We start from the raw sequence: 18,827 nt of genomic DNA, 5'->3' as shown, positions 1-18,827 counted from the left end.
ATGGCTCCTCATCTGGTAAGCAGATCTCTGCCTAAGCTAAAGGATTATGATCATATGGTGTTGGAGACTATTGGCCATTGGATTTTTCTTAAATATAAGTTCTATGTAATGGAATGAAAAATTGACTTCATACACAGTAAGACTGGTGCCTAAGAATGACATGAATGTTATCAGTGTGACCATAGAAGTATTCTCAGCAACATTTGAATTCAACTTACTTATTTCCTCTATTCGTAGCTTTTTATTCTAGAGTCAGAACAGGTGGACTTTGTTTTGAATATTTTAGATGGGACAGAAATTGTTCATCTTCAGAATTTATTTAAAGAAAGACCTACTGGTACAGGGTATAAAAATACTTACAAGAATATGAATTTTTTGTTTGTTCATGCAAACAGATCCTTTACTCAGTGTATATAAGGTATACTGGTACAAGCCATTTGCCAGCTGAGTGACTTTGAATAAGTTCTTAATTTCTCAGAGTTTCAGTGTTTTCATCTATGAAATTATGTCTCAAATTGGAAGTACCTAGCACTGTGCCTGACACATCATAAACTCACAATAAATGTTCCTTTAACAAACATAGATTTTGTTAGGAATACAGGCTTGATAACACAGTGCCTACCCTTACAATATAATGTTAGAGATAAGGTAAAGGAAAAAATATAGTCACGCATCACTTAATGACAGAGATACATTCTGAGAAACACATCGTTAGGTGATTGTATCATTAGGTGAACATCATGTTTTATACTTCCACAAACCTAGATGGTATAGCCTATTGTATGCCTAGGCTATATGGTGCAGTATATTGCTCCGAGGCTACAAACCCATACAGCATGTTAGTGTCCTGAATGCTGTAGGCAGTTGGAACATACCCTACTGTAGACTGTTATAAACATTGCATGCTTAGCCTATACTAAATTTATTAAAAAATTTTTTTTGGCCAGGCATGGTGGCTCACACCTGTAATCCTAATACTTTGGGAGGCCTAGGTGGGCAGATCATCTGAGCTCAGGAGTTCAAGTCCAGCCTGGGCAACATGGCAAAACCCCATCTCTACTAAAGAAAAAATGCAAAAAAATGTTAGCTAGGTGTGGTGGCATGCACCTGTAGTCCCAGCTAATCAGGAGGCTGAAGCAGGAGAATTGCTTGAAGCTGGGAGGTGGAGGTTATAGTGAGCCGAGATTGCACCACTGCACTCCAGCCTGGGAGACAGAGCAAGACTGTCTCAAAAAAGAAAAGAATAAAAAATATGTATATATATCTATATATATGTGTGTGTGTGTATGTGTGTGTGTGTATAATATACATATATATAACATTTTTTCTTCAATAAATTAGCTTACTGTTAACTTTTTTACTTTATAAGATTTTGTTTTTCTCTTTTTTGAGAAACAGGGTCTGTTACCTAGTCTGGAGTTCAGTGGCACAATCATGGCTTACTGCAACCTCGACCTCTTAGGCCCAAGTGATCCTCCAACCTCAGCTTCTCAAGTAGCTGATACTATTGGTGCAGGCCACCAAACTCAGTTAATTTTTTTATTTTTTATTTTTGTAGAGACGAGACGAGGTCTTGCTTGTTGTCCAGATTGGGTTTTTTAGATTTTTTTGTTTTTCTTTCTTCTTTTTTTTTTTTTAAGATGGGAGTCTTGCTCCGTCGCCCAGACTTGAGTACAGTGGCATGATCTCAGCTCACTGCAACCTCTGCCTCCTGGGTTCAAGTGATTCTCCTGCTTCACCCTCCTGAGTTGCTGGGACTGCAGGCGTGTGCCACCACACCCAACTCATTTTTATATTTTTAGTAGAGATGGGGTTTCACCATGTTGTCCAGGCTGGTCACAAACTCCTGACCTCAGGTGAGCCACTGCACCTGGCCTTTTTAGACTTTCTCACTCTTGTAATAACACTTAGCTTAAAATGCAAACGTACAGCTGTAAAAAAATTTTCTTTCTTTGTATCCTTTTTTAGAAGTTTTTTCTTTTTCTAAATTTTACTGTTTACTTTTAAGCTTTTTTGTTAAAAACTAAGGCACAAACACATTATGCTAGGTCTACAAAAGGTTAGGATCATCAGTCTCTCTGTCTTCCACCTCCACTTCTCATCCCACCAAAATTGTATCTGCTATCTGTGGCTGACCAAAACATCATCATGTAGCACATGACTAGTGTGGCAAGTGCTGTGTTAGATGTAAGGCCATGATGCTAAAGCATCACAGGAGGGCATCTAACCCAGACGGGTTGTTATGGAAGGCTGACATCCTGAGTTGAATCCTGCAAATGTAAAAATCAATAGGCAAAGAAGAGGAACAAAAATCACAGGCCAGGCGTGGTGGCTCACATCCTGGCACTGGAAGGCCAAGGTGGGAGCATAGCTTGAGCCCAGGAGTTTGAGACCGGTGTGGGCAACATAGATCCTATCTCTACGAAAGAAATTGGCCTGGCGTGGTGGTGCATGCCTGTAGTCCCAGCTACTCAGGAGGCTGAGGCTAGAGGATCACTTCAGCCCAGGAGACTGAGGCTGCTGTGAGCCATGATCATGGCCACTGCACTACAGCCTGGACAACAGACCGAGACTCTGTCTCCAAAAAAAAAAAAAAAAAAGTCACAGAAATATGCCGAAATAGCTTCAGAGTAATTATGAACTGCTTTCAAAAAAGCTGTTTTGCACTTGCCTGCAAGAATAGGAAAAACAAAGGGACTATGAGTGGCAGGATGACAGAACCAAACCAGTAGTACACCTTGGAGATTTTTTTTTTTTTATGTGGGTTGGGTTTTTGTGCTCTTGGTTGATAAATTTTAAATGCCTTCAGCGTCTGTGATGGGTGCCAACATGAAGCTGTCGAGTTCCAGGGAAAGGAGGGAGAACTGATCACTAATCAGTGCTGTGAGACTATCCCTTCAGGACCTATCTGTTCCTTGTGTAAAGGGTAATAATAAAAACACCAGTGTCCCACCGTCTAGTTTAAAACGGGACTCCGCCTACTCTTTCCACTAAACCGAGATCATGGTTTTCAAACGGAGGGCCAACGGCGCTTTGCCACTCGGTGGCCAGCTGGGCCCTGCAGAGGGCCCTGCCAGACAATGAATCAGCTCCCTTGGAGAGGCGCCCGCGACCGCCCCACCAGCCCAAGAGCTAGAATTGAACCTCGGGGACCCATCGCGGCGCCGGGTCACGTGCCGAGGGCGCGCCAAGCCGCCTCGAGGGCCGGAGGAGTCACGTGGGCGCGCGGCCCCGCCCCATCGCCCGGTCCGCGGCGCGGTGGGGCCTGGTGTTTGCCCCGGAAGTGGCTGTCTTCAGTTGACAGCTGCTGCTAAAGTGGCGGCAGCGAAGGCAGCGGCAGCGGCAGCGGCAGGCCCGGAGCAAGATGGCGCTGCGGCCGGGAGCTGGTTCTGGTGGCGGCGGGGCCGCGGGAGCCGGCGCAGGGGCCGCGGGAGGAGGCAGGTGGGTGTGAAGAGCCGGGCGGCAGTCCCCTCGTCTCCGTGGCGGCGGCGAGGGGCGCTTGGCGGTTATGGCGGTTTTCTCCAGTTCCGACCCTTTTCCTTAGAACTGGGCTGCGGGAGAAGGGTCATTACCCAGGGACCCAGGCCGAAAGGGGCGGGTGGAGCCTGGGTGCCCGACGCTTGTGTTTGGGGCTCAGTTGGGGCCGCCGGCCGCCTGGGGTCGAGCGGGGAATAGGGCGCGCGTCCAGTGTGGGGGAGAGAGAAGATGGGGGTCCTCTCGGGGTGGGGGGCGGGGTAAATGAGGAACCCCGACTCCGCTCCTAGTCCTGGCTGTCTCCGAAGCGACCATGGTCATCCCTTTCCCCGGGCTTTCTAGACTTGACCAGGTATGTTGAAGGGAGGGCTCTAAAAATCTGTTCGCAAAGCTGGAGGACTGTTTCCGAGGGGTGTGTGTCCCTGGACGATTTGTCTCTTCCCCTTTTAGTGTCCTGTCCTCTTTATTTCCTTAACCCGCGACAAACAGCAGGAAGATCTAAAGACCTCTGAATTAGTGATTGTCTTCAGACAGAGCTCTTGTCTTGTATACTAACTCTTAAGACTTGTCTGTCTCCTTTTTAAAAAGACATTTAAAAACAAAGAAAACGCCCTGTTAAACAGCAGTTGCGCATTTACTAGAACAAAGCTTCCAGACTCTTAGCCCTTAAACAAATCTGCCCTCTGGCACATTTCAGCTACGAACTGCCTGTGGTTCTTATACCCAGAACTGTAAGGGAGATGTACATTTGCAAGTTGACAGGTTCATCATCACTTGAGGAAGTATTTTATTCTGGAAAGTTTTCACTCCACTTCTGTAATGACCTACTCTGATTTTGTTTTACTAACCAACATATACAGCACACACATTTGGAGGTAAAGTAGCTTTGCATCTTCAGTATCCTAAATTATCTTTGGAAAACGAAGTGTTAGGTTTTTTTAAATATATGCAGTGTTTCAGTTTTGTCGTGAACACTACAAAAGTGTAAGATCCTTAAAGTTATCACCTTTTGCAGGTGGTATATATATTTATACATATATATATGTCAAAACGAGCAGTGGCTGTTCAATAAACCACCTGTGTGTGCAACCTCATTTTTCATTTCCTCTGCACATCTTTGACTTTAGATTTAAAACTTTGTTTTCTCTTTTTTTCTCTTCGTTGTTTTCATTAGAGAGTTTTTTAAAAAGTAAATACTTGGTGCAAGCCAGTTTCTGGCTAGAGAAGAAACATGTGTAATAATTTCCTATTTATTTTCTTTTTTCTTTTGTTTTGTTTTTCTTTTCTTTGAGATGAAGTCTCGCTCTGTTCCCCAGGCCGGAATGCAGCGGCACGATCTTGGCTCACTGCAACCTCCGCCTCCTGGGTTCAAGCGATTCTCCTGCCTCAGCCTCCTGAGTAGCTGGGATTACAGGTGTGCACCACCATGCCCGGCTAATTTTCGCTGATTGATTGATTGAGACACAGTCTCGTTCTATTACCCAGGCTGGAGCGCCGTGGCACCATCTTGGCTCACTGCAACCTCTACTTCCCAGGTTCAAGCGATTCTCCTGCCTCAGCCTCTCAAGTAGCTGGGATTACAGGCACATGCCACCACGCCCAGCTGATTTCTGTATTTTTAGTGGAGACGGGGTTTCGCCATGTTGGCCAGGCTGATCTCAAAACCCCTAGTCTCAAGTGATCCGCCCACCTCGGGCTCCCTAACGTCTGGAATTACAGGCGTGAGCCATTGCACCTGGCCTCCTCTATTTATTATCTATATGTGATGACAGTTTCTAAAATGTCTTTGGGTGGCGTCACTTTGATCAAGTATATGAATTTTTTTTTTCCTTTGGGACTTGAACCCTGGACCCTCGATCAAGTATATGATTAATCATGGCACCAAGTTCTCGGAAAATGTAAACTTGGAAGAATTGATATCTAGGCCCAAATTTTTATGTACTTAAAAAACTGTTTTGGGGCGGGGAGGACCTCAGGTTCAGAAATTCAAGTTTATAGTATTTGAGTATCATTGGTCCATGGAGGCGAATTTTTAAAATAAATATGGGTTGAATTTTGATAGAAATTAAAATAATTTTAAAATTTTCCTCCTTTGTAAATATAACATCTTCATTTTAAAATTCTACACAACATGGGAGAGAAAGAAGTGGTTAAAATGATACTTACCTTGAAAAATGTATGGTACATGTGTTACATATGTTGGCAACTTTCTGAGCCTGAGAAGCTATACTCTCAATAGAAAAGGAATATTATGTTTTGTAGAGAGTAATGGTAAAAGCTGAAGTTATTTTATTTTAGTTTTAATTTTTTTTTTGCCACCCACCCTACCTGAAATTATTTTATAAGGAAACTAACATTATGGCAACCTAAGTGTATTTGAAGAAAAAGAACAGGCAACTTCTCTACGCCTTTAATGGAGAAAATCCATGAACTGTAACTGACCATGTTGTTTAGATACTTCTCTCTATCCTAAGAGGCTAAGCAAAACACAATAACTTTTTCCAAATTTAATATTAGCCTACTTTTGATTGGTATCCTGAATGAGCTACTTTAGAATAAATGGTAGAGTTGTATAAAGGGCAAAATTTGCCCAAGAGATGAGAAATATAATTTTTTTTTTAAATCAAGGCAGAAAAAAAAAGAGTCGAAAGATCTGTATTAGTCTGCAGTCATTCAGCTGGTACTGTTCTTGATGCTGTAATGAATTAAAAAGACATCAAAACATGGTCCCCATCCTTGGAGAATGTACAAAATACCTGTGGTACAAAGTAAAGGAGAACAAAGAGGTCATGTTCTTCTGGGATGTTATCATTTGTGAACTTGTCTATTTTTTCCTGATCTTTTATAAGCTTTTAGAGGGCTTCCTGGTCTTTTCTTCCACTGCTTCTAGCACATTTTTGCACATAGAAAACATTCTGTAAATATTTGTGGATTCCAGCTGTATTGAAGGCAAAGAAGCGGTATTTCAGTTGGGCCACAGAGTTGAAGGAAGAGGAAGTGGTCAAGAGATTGTCATAGAGATGAGAAGGCCTCATGAACACTAAGGAAACAGCGCACCTGCAGTGCTAGGAGACTGTGGCTCCGAGTGGCGGAGAAGAGTTTTGTGAGATAAAACTGAAAGGAGAGTTGTACCCAGACTAGAGAGGGCTTGAGTTGAAGGAAATTCCATTTCAGGGAAATCATTCCATGGTTTTAACTCCAGGAGCACATCTTGCTAAAGGACCATTTAATTATTGCTTAATGGTCCTTTAGAAAGATGTCTCTCATTTGTGCTGCATCAGATGAATTAGAAACCAGAGTCTGGAGGTGGAAGATCCATTAAGAAGTTTTTATGCCGGGCACGGTGGCTCACACCTGTAATCCCAGCACTTTGGGAGGTCAAGGCAGGTGGATCGCCTGAGGTCAGAGTTCGAGACCAGCCTGGCCAACATGGAGAAACCCCGCCTCTAGTTAAAAAATAAAAATAAAAATAAAATTAGACGGGCATGGTGGCGGATGCCTGTAATCCCAGCTACTCAGGAGGCTGAGACAGGAGAATCTCTTGAACCCAGGAGGCTGAGGTTGTGGTGAGCTGAGATTGCGCCATTGCACTCCAGCCTGGGCAGCAAGAGCAAAACTCCATCTCAAAAATTATTTAAAAAAATACAAAAGTTTTTATGTAGGAGTCTAGGCCTAAGAAGTGAGGGCTAGTGTCAAATCTAGGTTAGTAGCAAAGTGAACTGAAAAGGAGGGGCAAATGAGTTAGGTAAGTGACAGAGCTCTGCTTTCATACCGAGATATCAGTAATATATGAATTAGTGGTTTTACCTTTGAAATTAAATTGTTGGTCACCTTGCTGCCCAGTTTTTTGCCAAGCTTTTGCTGTCTTATTAATGTCTTAGCTGCTTATCTAACCAATATTTAAGCATGTTGATATTAGTTGTCTAAACATTTCAGAGAAAAATGAATTTTTCATAGGTCACTAAGCAGTCCCAATTGCTAAATTCTTATAGAGAAAATCATGTTTGTCAGTAGTCTTAATTTTGTTTTCAGAATAACCTTTATATATCTGTATGTTACTCATGTCTATGTGGTTGTCTTAGCTGAGACTTTGGCAGACTTGATTCTGCATCCTCATTTGACAGAGGGGAAACCAGACAGCAGGTGAAGGAGATTGCACAGAGCTTCACAGTTACTTTATGGCAAAGCTGGAAGAAAAAATATAACACAAGTTTCCAATTCTTCTGAGCCACTAGGTCATATGACTAATTTACATGTTTAAGGCTGATTTTTAAAACCCTTGACAGGTTGATTACTTAAATGTATTCATTGTTCCTAAATTTATCAATTTTAGCATATGAGTAATGTCTTTTACTGAATACAGGCATACCTTATTGCAGTTAGCAGATACAGCGTTTTTTTTTATAAATTGAAGGTTTGTGGCAACCCTGCATCCAGCAAGTTTATCAGCATAATTTTCCGACAGCCTGTGTTCACTTCATGTCTCTGTCACGTTTTGGTAATTCTCACAATATTTCAAACTCTTTCATTACTATTATTTGTTATGATAACCTGTGATCAGTGATCTTTGATGTTACTAGTGTAATTGTTTTAGAGCACCACAAGCCCAGCTCGTATAAGACAGCAAACGTAATTGATAAATGTTTTGTGTAGTCTGACTGCTCCACCTACCAGCTGTTCCCCTGTCTTCCTCTCCAAGGGCCTCCATATTCCCTGAGACAGAATTGTATTGAAATTAGGCCACTTAACACTACAGTGGCCTCTAAGTGTTCAAGTGAAAGGAAGAGTTGCACATCTTTCCCTTTAAATCAGAAGCTAGAAATAATAAAGCTTAGTCATTAAGTGTTGAAAGCTGAGGTAGGTCAAAAGCTGGGCCTCTTACAGCACTTAACCAAGTTGTGAATACAGAGGAAAAGTTCTTGAAGGAAATTAAAAGACTTATTCAAGGAAACACAAATGTTAAGAAAGTGGAACAGCTTTATTGCCAGTATTGAGAAAGGGTGAGTGGTCTGGATAGAAGATCAAACTACCCTTAACATTTCCTTAAGCCAAAGCCTAATCTGGAGCAAAATCCTTAGTCTCTTCAATTCTATGGAGGCTGAAGGCTGAGAGAGGTGAGGAAGCTGCGGAAGAAAAGTTGGAAGCTAATAGGTCGGTTGATGAGGTTTAAGGAAAGAAGCTATCTCCAGAACATAAAAGTGCAAGATGAAGCAGCACGTGCTGATGTGAAAGCTTTAGCAAGTTATTCGGAAGAGCTAAGGTCGTTGATAAAGGTGGCTATGCTAAACGTAGATTTTTTCTTTTTTCTTTCTTTTTTTTTTTTTTTTTTAGACCAAGTCTTTCTCTGTTGCTCAGGCTGGAGTGCAGTGGCATGATCTTGGCTCACTGCAATTTCTGCCTCCCAGGATCAAGTGATTCTTTTGCCTCAGCCTCCCTACTAGCTGGGACTACAGGTGTGTGCCACCACACCCAGCTAATTTCTTTTCTGGTTTTTTGTTTGTTTGTTTGTTTTTAAGATGGAGTTTCACGCTTGTCACCAGGCTGCAGTGCAATGGCACGATCTTGGCGCACTGCAGCCTCCGCTTCCTGGATTCAAGTGATTCTCCTGCCTCAGCTTTCCCATTAGCTGAAATTACAGGTGCACGCCACCATGCCCAGCTAATTTTATATTTTAGTAGAAATGGGGTTTCACCATGTTGGCCAGGCTGGTCACAAACTCCTGACCTCAGGTAATCCACCTGCTTTGGCCTTTCAAAGTGCTGGGATTACAGGCATGAGTCATCACACCCGGCCTAAATTTTGTATTTTTAGTGGAGACGGGGTTTCACCATGTTGGCCAGGCTGGTCTTGAACTTCTTACCTCAAGTGATCCATCTGACACAGCTTACCAAAGTGCTGAGATTACAGGCGCGAGCCACCGTGCCTGGCCAGATTTTAACTGTAGACGAAGATGCCATCTAGGACTTTCCTAGCTAGAAAGGAGAAGTCAATGCCTGGCGCCAAATGACAGGCTAACTCTCTTGTTAGGGCCTAATGCATAAGGTGACTTTAAGTTGAACCAATGCTCATGGACCACTTTGAAAATGTCAGGGCTTTTAAAATGCTAAATCTCTGCCGATACTCCGTAAATGGAACCACAAAGCCTGGGTGACAGCATATCTGTTTACAGCATGGTTTACTGAGTATTTTAAGCCCATTGTTGAGACCTACTGCTCAGAAAAAGATTCTTTTGGAAATATTACTGCTTATTGACAATGTGGCTGGTCACCCAAGAGCTCTGATGGCAATGCATAAGAAGGTTAATGTTCTCATGCCTGCTAAAGCAACATCCATTCTGCAGTCCATGAATCGAGTGATTTCTCCTTCCATCTCTTATTTGAAAAATTCATTCCATGAGGCTGTAACTCTCATAGATACTGATTCTTTTGATGGAACTAGGTGCAGTAAATTGAAACCTTTCTGGAAAGGAATCACTATTATCTCTTTCATTTATTACTGTTGTTGTTGTTTTGGAGAGATGGGTCTCACTACGTTGCCCAGGCTGGTCTCAAAGTCGGGGTCTTAAGCAGTCCTCCCACCTTGGCCTCCCAAAGTGCTGGGATGACAGGTGTAAGACACCAGACCCAGCCATTCACTAGATTCTCTAAACGGTATCTAGAAACCTCCTTTTCCGATCCTTGACTCCCAGATTAAGAGCCTTTCTCACTCAGAAGTCTTTGTTGGTTTGTCCCTTTTTCTTTCCCATCTCAGAGAAAGAAGTCCCACTTCCTTTTCAAAGCAGATCCCTTTTGCTACTTTGTTTTGTTTTGTTCTGTTTTGAGATAGAGTCTGGCTCCATCACTCAGGCTGGAGTGCAGTTGTGCAACCTCTGCCTCCTGGGTTCAAGCAGTTGTCATGTCTCAGCTTCCCGGGTAGCTGGGATTACAGGCACATGCCACCATGCCCAACTAATTTTTGTATTTTTAGTGAAGATGGGGTTTTGCCATGTTGACCAGGCTGGCCTTGAACTCACGACCTCAAGTGATCTGCCTGCCTTGGCCTCCCAAAGTGCTGGGATTACAGGCATGCATCACCGCAAGCCTCTGCCCCCTTTTGCCACTTTGCGTGTTAATCCCATTTCCTCAAAAACCTTATCAATCACTAAGTAGGTATTCTATCTCTTAAATTTTTTCTCCCTAGAATCTCTTTATTGAAACTACTCACTCAAAGATCACCATTTGTGAAAGCAGTGATTCATTTTTTAATCTTCATTCTCACCACCATTTTACAGCATTAGCCACTGGTAACTGCTTCCTTGCTGAAATGTGGTCCTTCCTCAGTTGTAAATCTCAGTTATAAGCACTTTCTTGGTTCTTGATGAGCATTTCCTATTCAGTTTTCACTGTAAGACTGTATGTACCCTCAGCAGTTTGGGAGGCCAAGGCGGGCAGATCATGAGGCCAGGAGTTCAAAACCAGCATGGCCAACATGGTGAAACCCCATCTCTACTGAAAATACAATAATTAGCCAGGTGTGGTGGTGCTTGCCTGTAGTCTCAGCTACATGGGAGACTGAGGCAGGAGAATTGCTTGAGCCTGGCAGATGGAGGTTACAGTGAGTGGAGATTGTGCCCCTGCTCTCCAGCCTGCGTGGTAGAGCAAGATTCTGTCTCAATTAAAAAAAAAAAAAAAAAAAAGCCTAACTAGATTTCTCTAGATCTTTCTCCTGAGCTTGAGTTACTTTTCTGATTGCCTGCTAAATTGTTCCTCATGAACACACTCCTACCACCTTTCTCCCCAAGCCTGCTCATATTGAGCTTCCTGTTTTCATTGAATGCATCACCATCCTTTGCAGTTACTCAGGATCAGGGCCTCAGCATCATCTTCAGCTCTTTTTGCTTTTGCACTACTGTTCCCCCATCCTGGCCTTTGCCAAGTCATAGTGATCCTTTCTTTTACATATCTTTTATTTACTTCTACTTTTCCATTTCTACTGCTTTCATTATGATACTTTTCATCTCTTAAGATTATTGTGATAGTTTCTTAACTAGTTCTTTTTACTTTTTCTCTGCCATACCCTGTTACCAGAATAACTTCCTAAAGCTCATTTCTGATCGTATAACTCTCCTACTTAAAAATTTCTGACATAAGGGAATGCAAATTAAAACCACAATGAGATATCACTTCACACTTATCAGGATAGCTATCATCAAAGAAACAGAAAATAAGCCAGGTACCATGGCTGTCACCTATAATCTCAGCTACTGTGGAGGCTAAGGTGAGAGGATTGCTTGAGACCAGGAGTTTGATACCAGCCTGAGGAACATGGCAGACCCTTGTCTCAAAAAAAAAAAAAAAATGGCTGGGTGTGATGGCTCACACCTGTAATGCCAGCACTTTGGGAGGCCGAGGCAGGCAGATCACTTGAGGTCAGGAGTTTGAGACCAGCCTGGCCAAGATGGTGAAACCCCATTTCTACTAAAAATACAAAAATTAGGCCGGGCGCGGTGGCTCAAGCCTGTAATCCCAGCACTTTGGGAGGCCGAGGCGGGTGGATCACGAGGTCAAGAGATCAAGACCATCCTGGTCAACATGGTGAAACCCCGTCTCTACTAAAACTACAAAAAATGAGCTGGGCATGGTGGTGCGTGCCTGTAGTCCCAGCTACACAGGAGGCTGAGGCAGGAGAATTGCCTGAACCCAGGAGGCGGAGGTTGCGGTGAGCTGAGATCGGGCCATTGCACTCCAGCCTGGGTAACAAGAGCGAAACTCCGTCTCAAAAAAAATAAATAAATAAAAATACAAAAATTAGCCCGGCATGGTGGTGCGTGCCTGCAGTCTCAGCTACTCAGGAGGCTGAGTTGGGAGAATTGCTTGAACGTGGGAGGTGGAGAATTGCTTGAACGTGGAGAATTGCTTGGCTCACAATCTTGAGCCAAGATTGTGCCACTGCACTCCAGCCTAGGCAACAGAGCGAGACTCATCTCAGAAAAAAATAATAAAAACAAAACCCAGAAAATTACAAGTGTTGGTGAGGATGTGGAAAAATTGGAACCCTTTTGCATTCCAAGTGGAAAGGTAAAATGGCGCAGCTGCTGTGGAAAACAGTTTGGCAGTTTCTCAAAAAGTAAGCATAAAATTACCATACTACCTAGCAATTCCACTCCTAGGCATATCTCTGAAAGAATTGAAAGAGGGATTCAAACAGGTCTTTGTTTCATAGCAGCAATGCTCACAGCAGCCAAGAGGTGGAAACAACCCAAATGTCCATGAAGAGAACAGATCAACAAAATGTGGCATACGCAGACAGTATTCAGCCATAAAAAGGATCAAAATCATGATACATGCTACAATATAGGTGAACCTTGAAAGTGTTTGCCAAAGTGAAATACTCCAGATACAAAAGAGCAAGTATCATATGATTCCATTTATGTGAGGTCCCTACCTACAACAGGTAAATTCATAGAAACAGAAAACAAAATAGTGGTTGCTAGGGGCTGGGGAGAGAGAATAATGAGGACTTATTGTTGAATGGGTACAGAGTTTCTGTTTGGGATGATGGAAAAGTTCTGGAAATGGATAGTGGTAATGGTTGTACAGTATTGTGAATGTTCTTAATTATGCCATGGAATTATACACTTAAGAAATGGTTAAAATGATAGAATTTTATGTTACATATAAAATTGTTACCAAAAAATGTTGAATTTTGAGTATTATATGAAGTTGTCAGAGGTTTTATTGCTATTGTGGTAATATTGTTACCACAATAGCAATAAAACCTCTGACAACTTCATATAATACTCGAAAATAAAATTAAACATTTTAAAGGCCTTTGGCCAGGCATGGTGGCTCATGCCTGTAATCCCAGCACTTAGGGAGGCCAAGGCAGGTGGATCACCTGAGGTCAGGAGATCGAGACCAGCTTGGCCAACATGGTGAAACCCCATCCCTAAAAATACAAAAAATTAGCCGGGCATGGTGGCAGGCGCCTGTAATCCCAGGTACTTGGGAGGCTGAGACCGGAAAACTGCTTGAACCCAGTAGGTGGAGGTTGCATTGAGCCGATATCATGCCTTTGCACTCCAATCTGGGCAACAAGAGTGAAACTCCATCTCAAAAACAAAATTTTTTTAATTAAATAAAGGCCCTGTACAGTCTGCTTGCTTTTGAATCATATAGTTAACATTTGACCTACATTCATCTCTCCAAACATCCCTGCATCTCTGCCTCAAACCTTTTGCTCAAAATAGATAGTGTGCCTCTGTTTTCCTTTAAGATTTAGCTCGAGAGCTACTTCCATAAAACTTCTCAAGATATATCCCATTCAAATTCATTTTTTTTTCCTCATTTCTATTAGTAATTTGGACCTCGCTTATAGCGGTTAGCACATTGACCCTGTGGTATAGTTATTTGCCTGCATATGTGTCTTTTAGATTACAAGATTCCATCATTTAATGTAGTTGACACTCAATAAATGTTGACTGAATTGAATCTGATTAAACTCTCTCATTTGATCAGTGGGGAAATTGGAATCCAGAGAAGACACACAGTGACAGAGCCAGGACTAGTTTCAGGGTCTTGTGTCTGCTGTTTCAACAAGTTTCTGTCTCCACTAGCATGCTGACATGCATCCATGGATGCTTAATCTACTGATGTTGGGCAGTTCAGTATTGTACTGCAGAACAAACACCAGATCCCATCAATGAGTCTTTCATCCATGTAAAAAACCATGTGTTATTTGAAATCTTTGTGCATATGAAGATTATGATGTATTTTTATTCTGTTTTCAGCTTCATGTTTCCTGTTGCAGGTGGGATAAGACCCCCTCAAGGTATGTGAAAGCTTAAGTTTTGAATGTTTATTTTTCACTCTTGTGTTTCTTAATCTGGGAATTAAATAAGTAAATAGAAAATAAGTTCTGTTGCTGCTAAGTAGAGTAAAATTTTGCATGCTCTTAAACCTATATGGCAGCTACTCTTAATATTTCTCAAAAACTGTATAATTTGGGTAGTTATAAGGATCACTCTTAATTTCTCCGAAACTTATATAAACATTATGCTCATAGCTTGTTTAACCTCAGAGGTGAAAGAGACTTTTGGGACAAGAATGTTAAAGAACAGGTGATAAAAATGAAATGAGCTGTAATTTACTTGATGTCTTTCTCTTTGATTGTTAGTGCCACATCTGTCTAATGCTCATCTCTAGCACCCACTATGCTGATTTAACATAATACATTCTCTGTAGATGTTTGTTGAATGAATGAACAAACATCTTTAGTTGTTTCACACTGGTATTTTTTCTCTATTTGATAGTATCTTATTATAATCATGTATTATAAACATATAATTTTGAAATTAAAAGAGATCACATACTCTGATTCAGCTTAAGTTTCAGGATTTTGTTTGGCTTTGGGTTTTTATTTTTATTGATATTGGGGTCTTGCTCTGTCACCCAGGCTGGATGGAGTACACTGGCGCAGTCAAGCTCACTACAGCCTTGGCCTCCTAGGCTCAAGCAATTCTCCCACCTTAGCTTCCCAGGTAGCTGGGACCACAAGTGCATACCACCACCCCTGGCTGATTTTTTAAAAATATTTTGTAGAGATAGGGTCTCCTTATGTTGCCCAGGATGGGATCAAATTCCTGGGCTCAAGTGATTTCTCCTGCCTTGGCCTCCCAAAGCACTGAGATTACAGGCATAAGCCACCATATCTGGCCAAGTCTTTGTTTTATTCCGAGAAATTTCTCTACTAAGTATGCCCCTTCTCTCTTGGTCTCAGACCAGGGCCCACCAATATCAATTCTAGCTTTGTCTTCAAGGAAATAGTAGTGAAGGAATATAATCTTGACCTATGCTGCCATGCACCTGGGACACAACAGTGAAGAAGGAATAAATATATCTGCCTTTCTCTTGATTCTTTCGGCTCATTTCTCCCACTCTGATATATTCTGTCTCCTCTCACACCAAGCTGCTTCTGAAAACTGGTCTTCTTAAAAAGTCAGCGTTGATTGGTTATCATAGATTTGCTAGAGAAACAGAGACTCCTGGGTCACCAGTAGAGATAAAAGATAAAGAGCAGCTCAGTAGCAGGTGGTCAGTGGCTCATCCTGGCTTTGTCTTCATTTATAATCAGTGATGGTGGTTGAGTTTCAAGTAAGTTTTTCCAAGGGTCAGTTGTATAGTTTTCATCGTGTTCGTGTTTCTGCATTATTTAAGCTATCTGTAATTAGATGTGTCCCAGATTGAGATCAAATGGTTTGAGATCTTTTGTTCTTTAGGAAGGTATTACAGAGTTATATGTTCATTATTGTGGTTTGTTATTTTGCATTTCTATAAACTTTCAAGTAAAAATCTGCATATGGAGTGAAGGAATTGGACAAGAAGAGATCCCAAAATGTTGCCTGATATTTTTTCTTAGGGAATTTGGAATTGGTTTGGAGATTTTATTTTTTTAACAGTTTGTTAGAATGGACTTTTTGGTCATTTGAAGGCTTTAAATTATGCATGTATCATTTCTGAGAACATATGTAAGAAACCAGTAGCAAGGATAGCCACAAGATCATGAGTACTTGAACAGGAGACAGAGGAAAGAAAGAGACCTATTTTTTACTGTGTACGCTTTTGTGCCTTGAAATGTTATACCAGGTATCATAGTTACCCATTCAATAAACTAAAGTCAATTAAAATGAATAAAACTTTAAGTCCAGAGAAATAAGACAGAAAACATCTTACTGTGGCTATTTTCAATCTGTGTATTCTAATTCTCCATGACACCTTGTGATCTTTGTACTTGGTGTTCTTTGGTCTGGAATATTCTTCCCAAATATTGGCATGGCTGGTTTTAAAAACAGGAGAAAAAAAGAAAAAAATCAAAATAATAATTTAAAAAACATATATATATTGGCATGGCTTGGTTCTTTATTTCCTTGAGGTCCTTGCTGAAATGCCACCCTGGTGAAACTTTTTCTAATTGCCCTATGTAAAATAGCATCCACTCCATTCCCCCTTGCCCTGCTTTATTTTTTGCCCTAGCTCTTATCACCACCTGACATGTACTTATTTTTTTTTATTATCTGTCTGTCCTGATTACACTGTAAGTTCCATGAGAGTGAAGACCTGGTTTTGTTCATGGCTATGTCCCTGGAACAGTGCCTAATATGGAGTAGGCCTCAAATACTTGAATAAGTGAATGGCCTACCTGTAATAACTGTTACCCACAAATGTTTGTGCTTCTGAAATTAGGCTAAGTTATTATAAATAACCTGGAAGGTACACAAAAACCATAAGATAAACATGGTATAATTTCCTAGATCTTTAATTTTTTTAAGTTGACAGTTTGATATAAAGCTGCTTTCTTAATGGTAGAACCAACATGGATGTAGTTTGAATGCAAAATTAGAATGAAATTTATGCTCAGGCTATGTAGGGATTTTGTTTTATTCACTTCTGTGTACCAAGCATGTAGTATGCCTAGCATACGGTAGGCATTTAGTATGTATCAAAATCCCAAAGGGATGTATATTCATTCACCTCTGCTCTTGGAAAAGTTTGGAAAACACTAGCCTAAATCATACTTTCATGATAGTTTTCTGCTATGGCAATTTTGTGATAATTGTTATGTTACCTATTCATGTAATGAAAAGGAAGAAGAATAACATTTCTTTAAACATAGTAAGTATTAAACAGTTTTACAAATGAGAAACCAAGAAGAAAGAAGTAAATTGCCCAAGGCTCCAAAGTAGTATTTGGCATTTCTAGTTGGCTCCCAGAGTTCATGCCCTTAACTGTTATTTTGTTAGTTATCTGCTGCTGTGTAACAAGTTATCCCGAACTTTAAAAAGTAAGCATTTTATTATTTCATAGTGTGTCTGTGGGTCAGGAATCTAAGAGTAGCTCTGCTGGGTGGTTCGGGCTCAAGACCTCTTATGAGATTGCAGTAAAGATGTTAGCCAGGCCTGCAGTCATCTGAAAGTTTCATGGAGCTGCTTCCAAGGTAGCTGATTAACATAGATGGCAAATTCATGCTGCCTTTTGGCAGAAGACCTCAGTACCTCACCTCATGGATTCCCCATAGGTCTTACTGAGTATTCTCATAACATGGCAGTGGCTTGCTCCAGAGCAAGTGATCAAAAAGAACAAGGAGGAAACTACAGTGTCTTTTAAGAGCTGGCCTTTGGGCCAGGTGCAGTGGCTAATACCTGTAATCCCAGCACTTTGGGAGGCTGAGGTGGACGGATCACTTAAGGTCAGGAGTTAAAGACCAGCTTGGCCAAAATGGCGAAACCCTATCTCTACTAAAAATGTAAAAATTAGCTGGGCGTGGTGGCAGGTGCCTGTAGTTCCAGTGACTTGGCAGCCTGAGGCAGGAGAATCGCTTGAACCCAGGAGGCAGAGGTTGCAGTGAGCCAAGATCATACCACTACTCTCTAGCCTGGGTGACAGAGTGAGACTCTGGGTAAAAAAAAAAAAATAACTAGACTTTTAAGTTATATGCTGTCATTTCCACAGTATCCTGTTGGTTATACTGGTCAGCCCTATTCACTATGGAATGGAACAACACAAGGGTATGAATACCCCAATTAGGCCATACTGTTAGTTTTTTAATAGGCATACAAATTCCATAGAAGAGATATTATCTTCATTTTACAGATGAAGTTTTGTAGCTTGTTCAAGATCACACAGCTAAGTAAACGATAGAGTTGGAATTCATCTTTACATCTGTCTCACTCAGAACCCTGTGCTTTTTCCATTACACTCTGCTTCTTGCCAAGTAACAAGTCCTTTAGGTACTTAACGGTTTTAAGAAAATAAACTTTAAAACACATTGACTTTAATAATGCTTTACATTTTCAGCAGGCCTGATGCCGATGCAGCAACAAGGATTTCCTATGGTCTCTGTCATGCAGCCTAACATGCAGGGCATTATGGGAATGAATTACAGCTCTCAGATGTCCCAAGGACCTATTGCTATGCAGGTACTTCTTTAGTTGGTTTTTTACAAAGTTATTGTTTGTTGTTACGTTTATATATCAACTTAATATTACAATTAGAAATAAATGTAAATAAATGTCTTGTTTCAAACTAAAATGAAGATGTGTTCATAAGAGTGAGGGAAAAGGCTGGGCGCGATGGCTCACGCCTGTAATCCCAGCACTTTGGGAAGCCAAGGCCGGCATATCACTTGAGGTCAGAAGTTCGAGACCAGCTGGCCAACATAACAAAACCCCATCTCTACTAAAACTACAAAAATTAGCTGGGCGTGGTGGTGTGTGCCGACAGGAGAATCCCTTGAACCTCAGAGGTGGAGGTTGCAGTGAGCTGACATCACAACACTGCACTCCAGCCTGGGCAACAAAGTGGGACTCTTTCTCAAAA

The 18,827-nt window shown here is 41.4% G+C and overlaps 1 protein-coding gene across 1 annotated transcript in view; it reads left to right on the top strand.

Annotated features, from left to right (window-relative positions):
* The first annotated feature begins 3,280 nt into the window (after positions 1–3,280).
* SYNRG (synergin gamma) overlaps positions 3,281–18,827 on the top strand; it is a 95,934-nt gene continuing 80,387 nt past the window's right edge. The window contains exons 1-3 of the mRNA XM_037742446.1: positions 3,281–3,441; positions 14,243–14,283; positions 18,306–18,427. Coding sequence (XP_037598374.1) covers positions 3,365–3,441; positions 14,243–14,283; positions 18,306–18,427 — 240 coding nt within the window. The 5' untranslated portion in view covers positions 3,281–3,364. The remainder of the gene's footprint in view (positions 3,442–14,242; positions 14,284–18,305; positions 18,428–18,827) is intronic.

This window comes from Cebus imitator, unplaced genomic scaffold (assembly GCF_001604975.1).
Source record: "Cebus imitator isolate Cc_AM_T3 unplaced genomic scaffold, Cebus_imitator-1.0 Scaffold121, whole genome shotgun sequence".
NCBI lineage: Eukaryota > Metazoa > Chordata > Mammalia > Primates > Cebidae > Cebus > Cebus imitator.
This window is presented reverse-complemented; position numbering and strand designations above follow the sequence as displayed.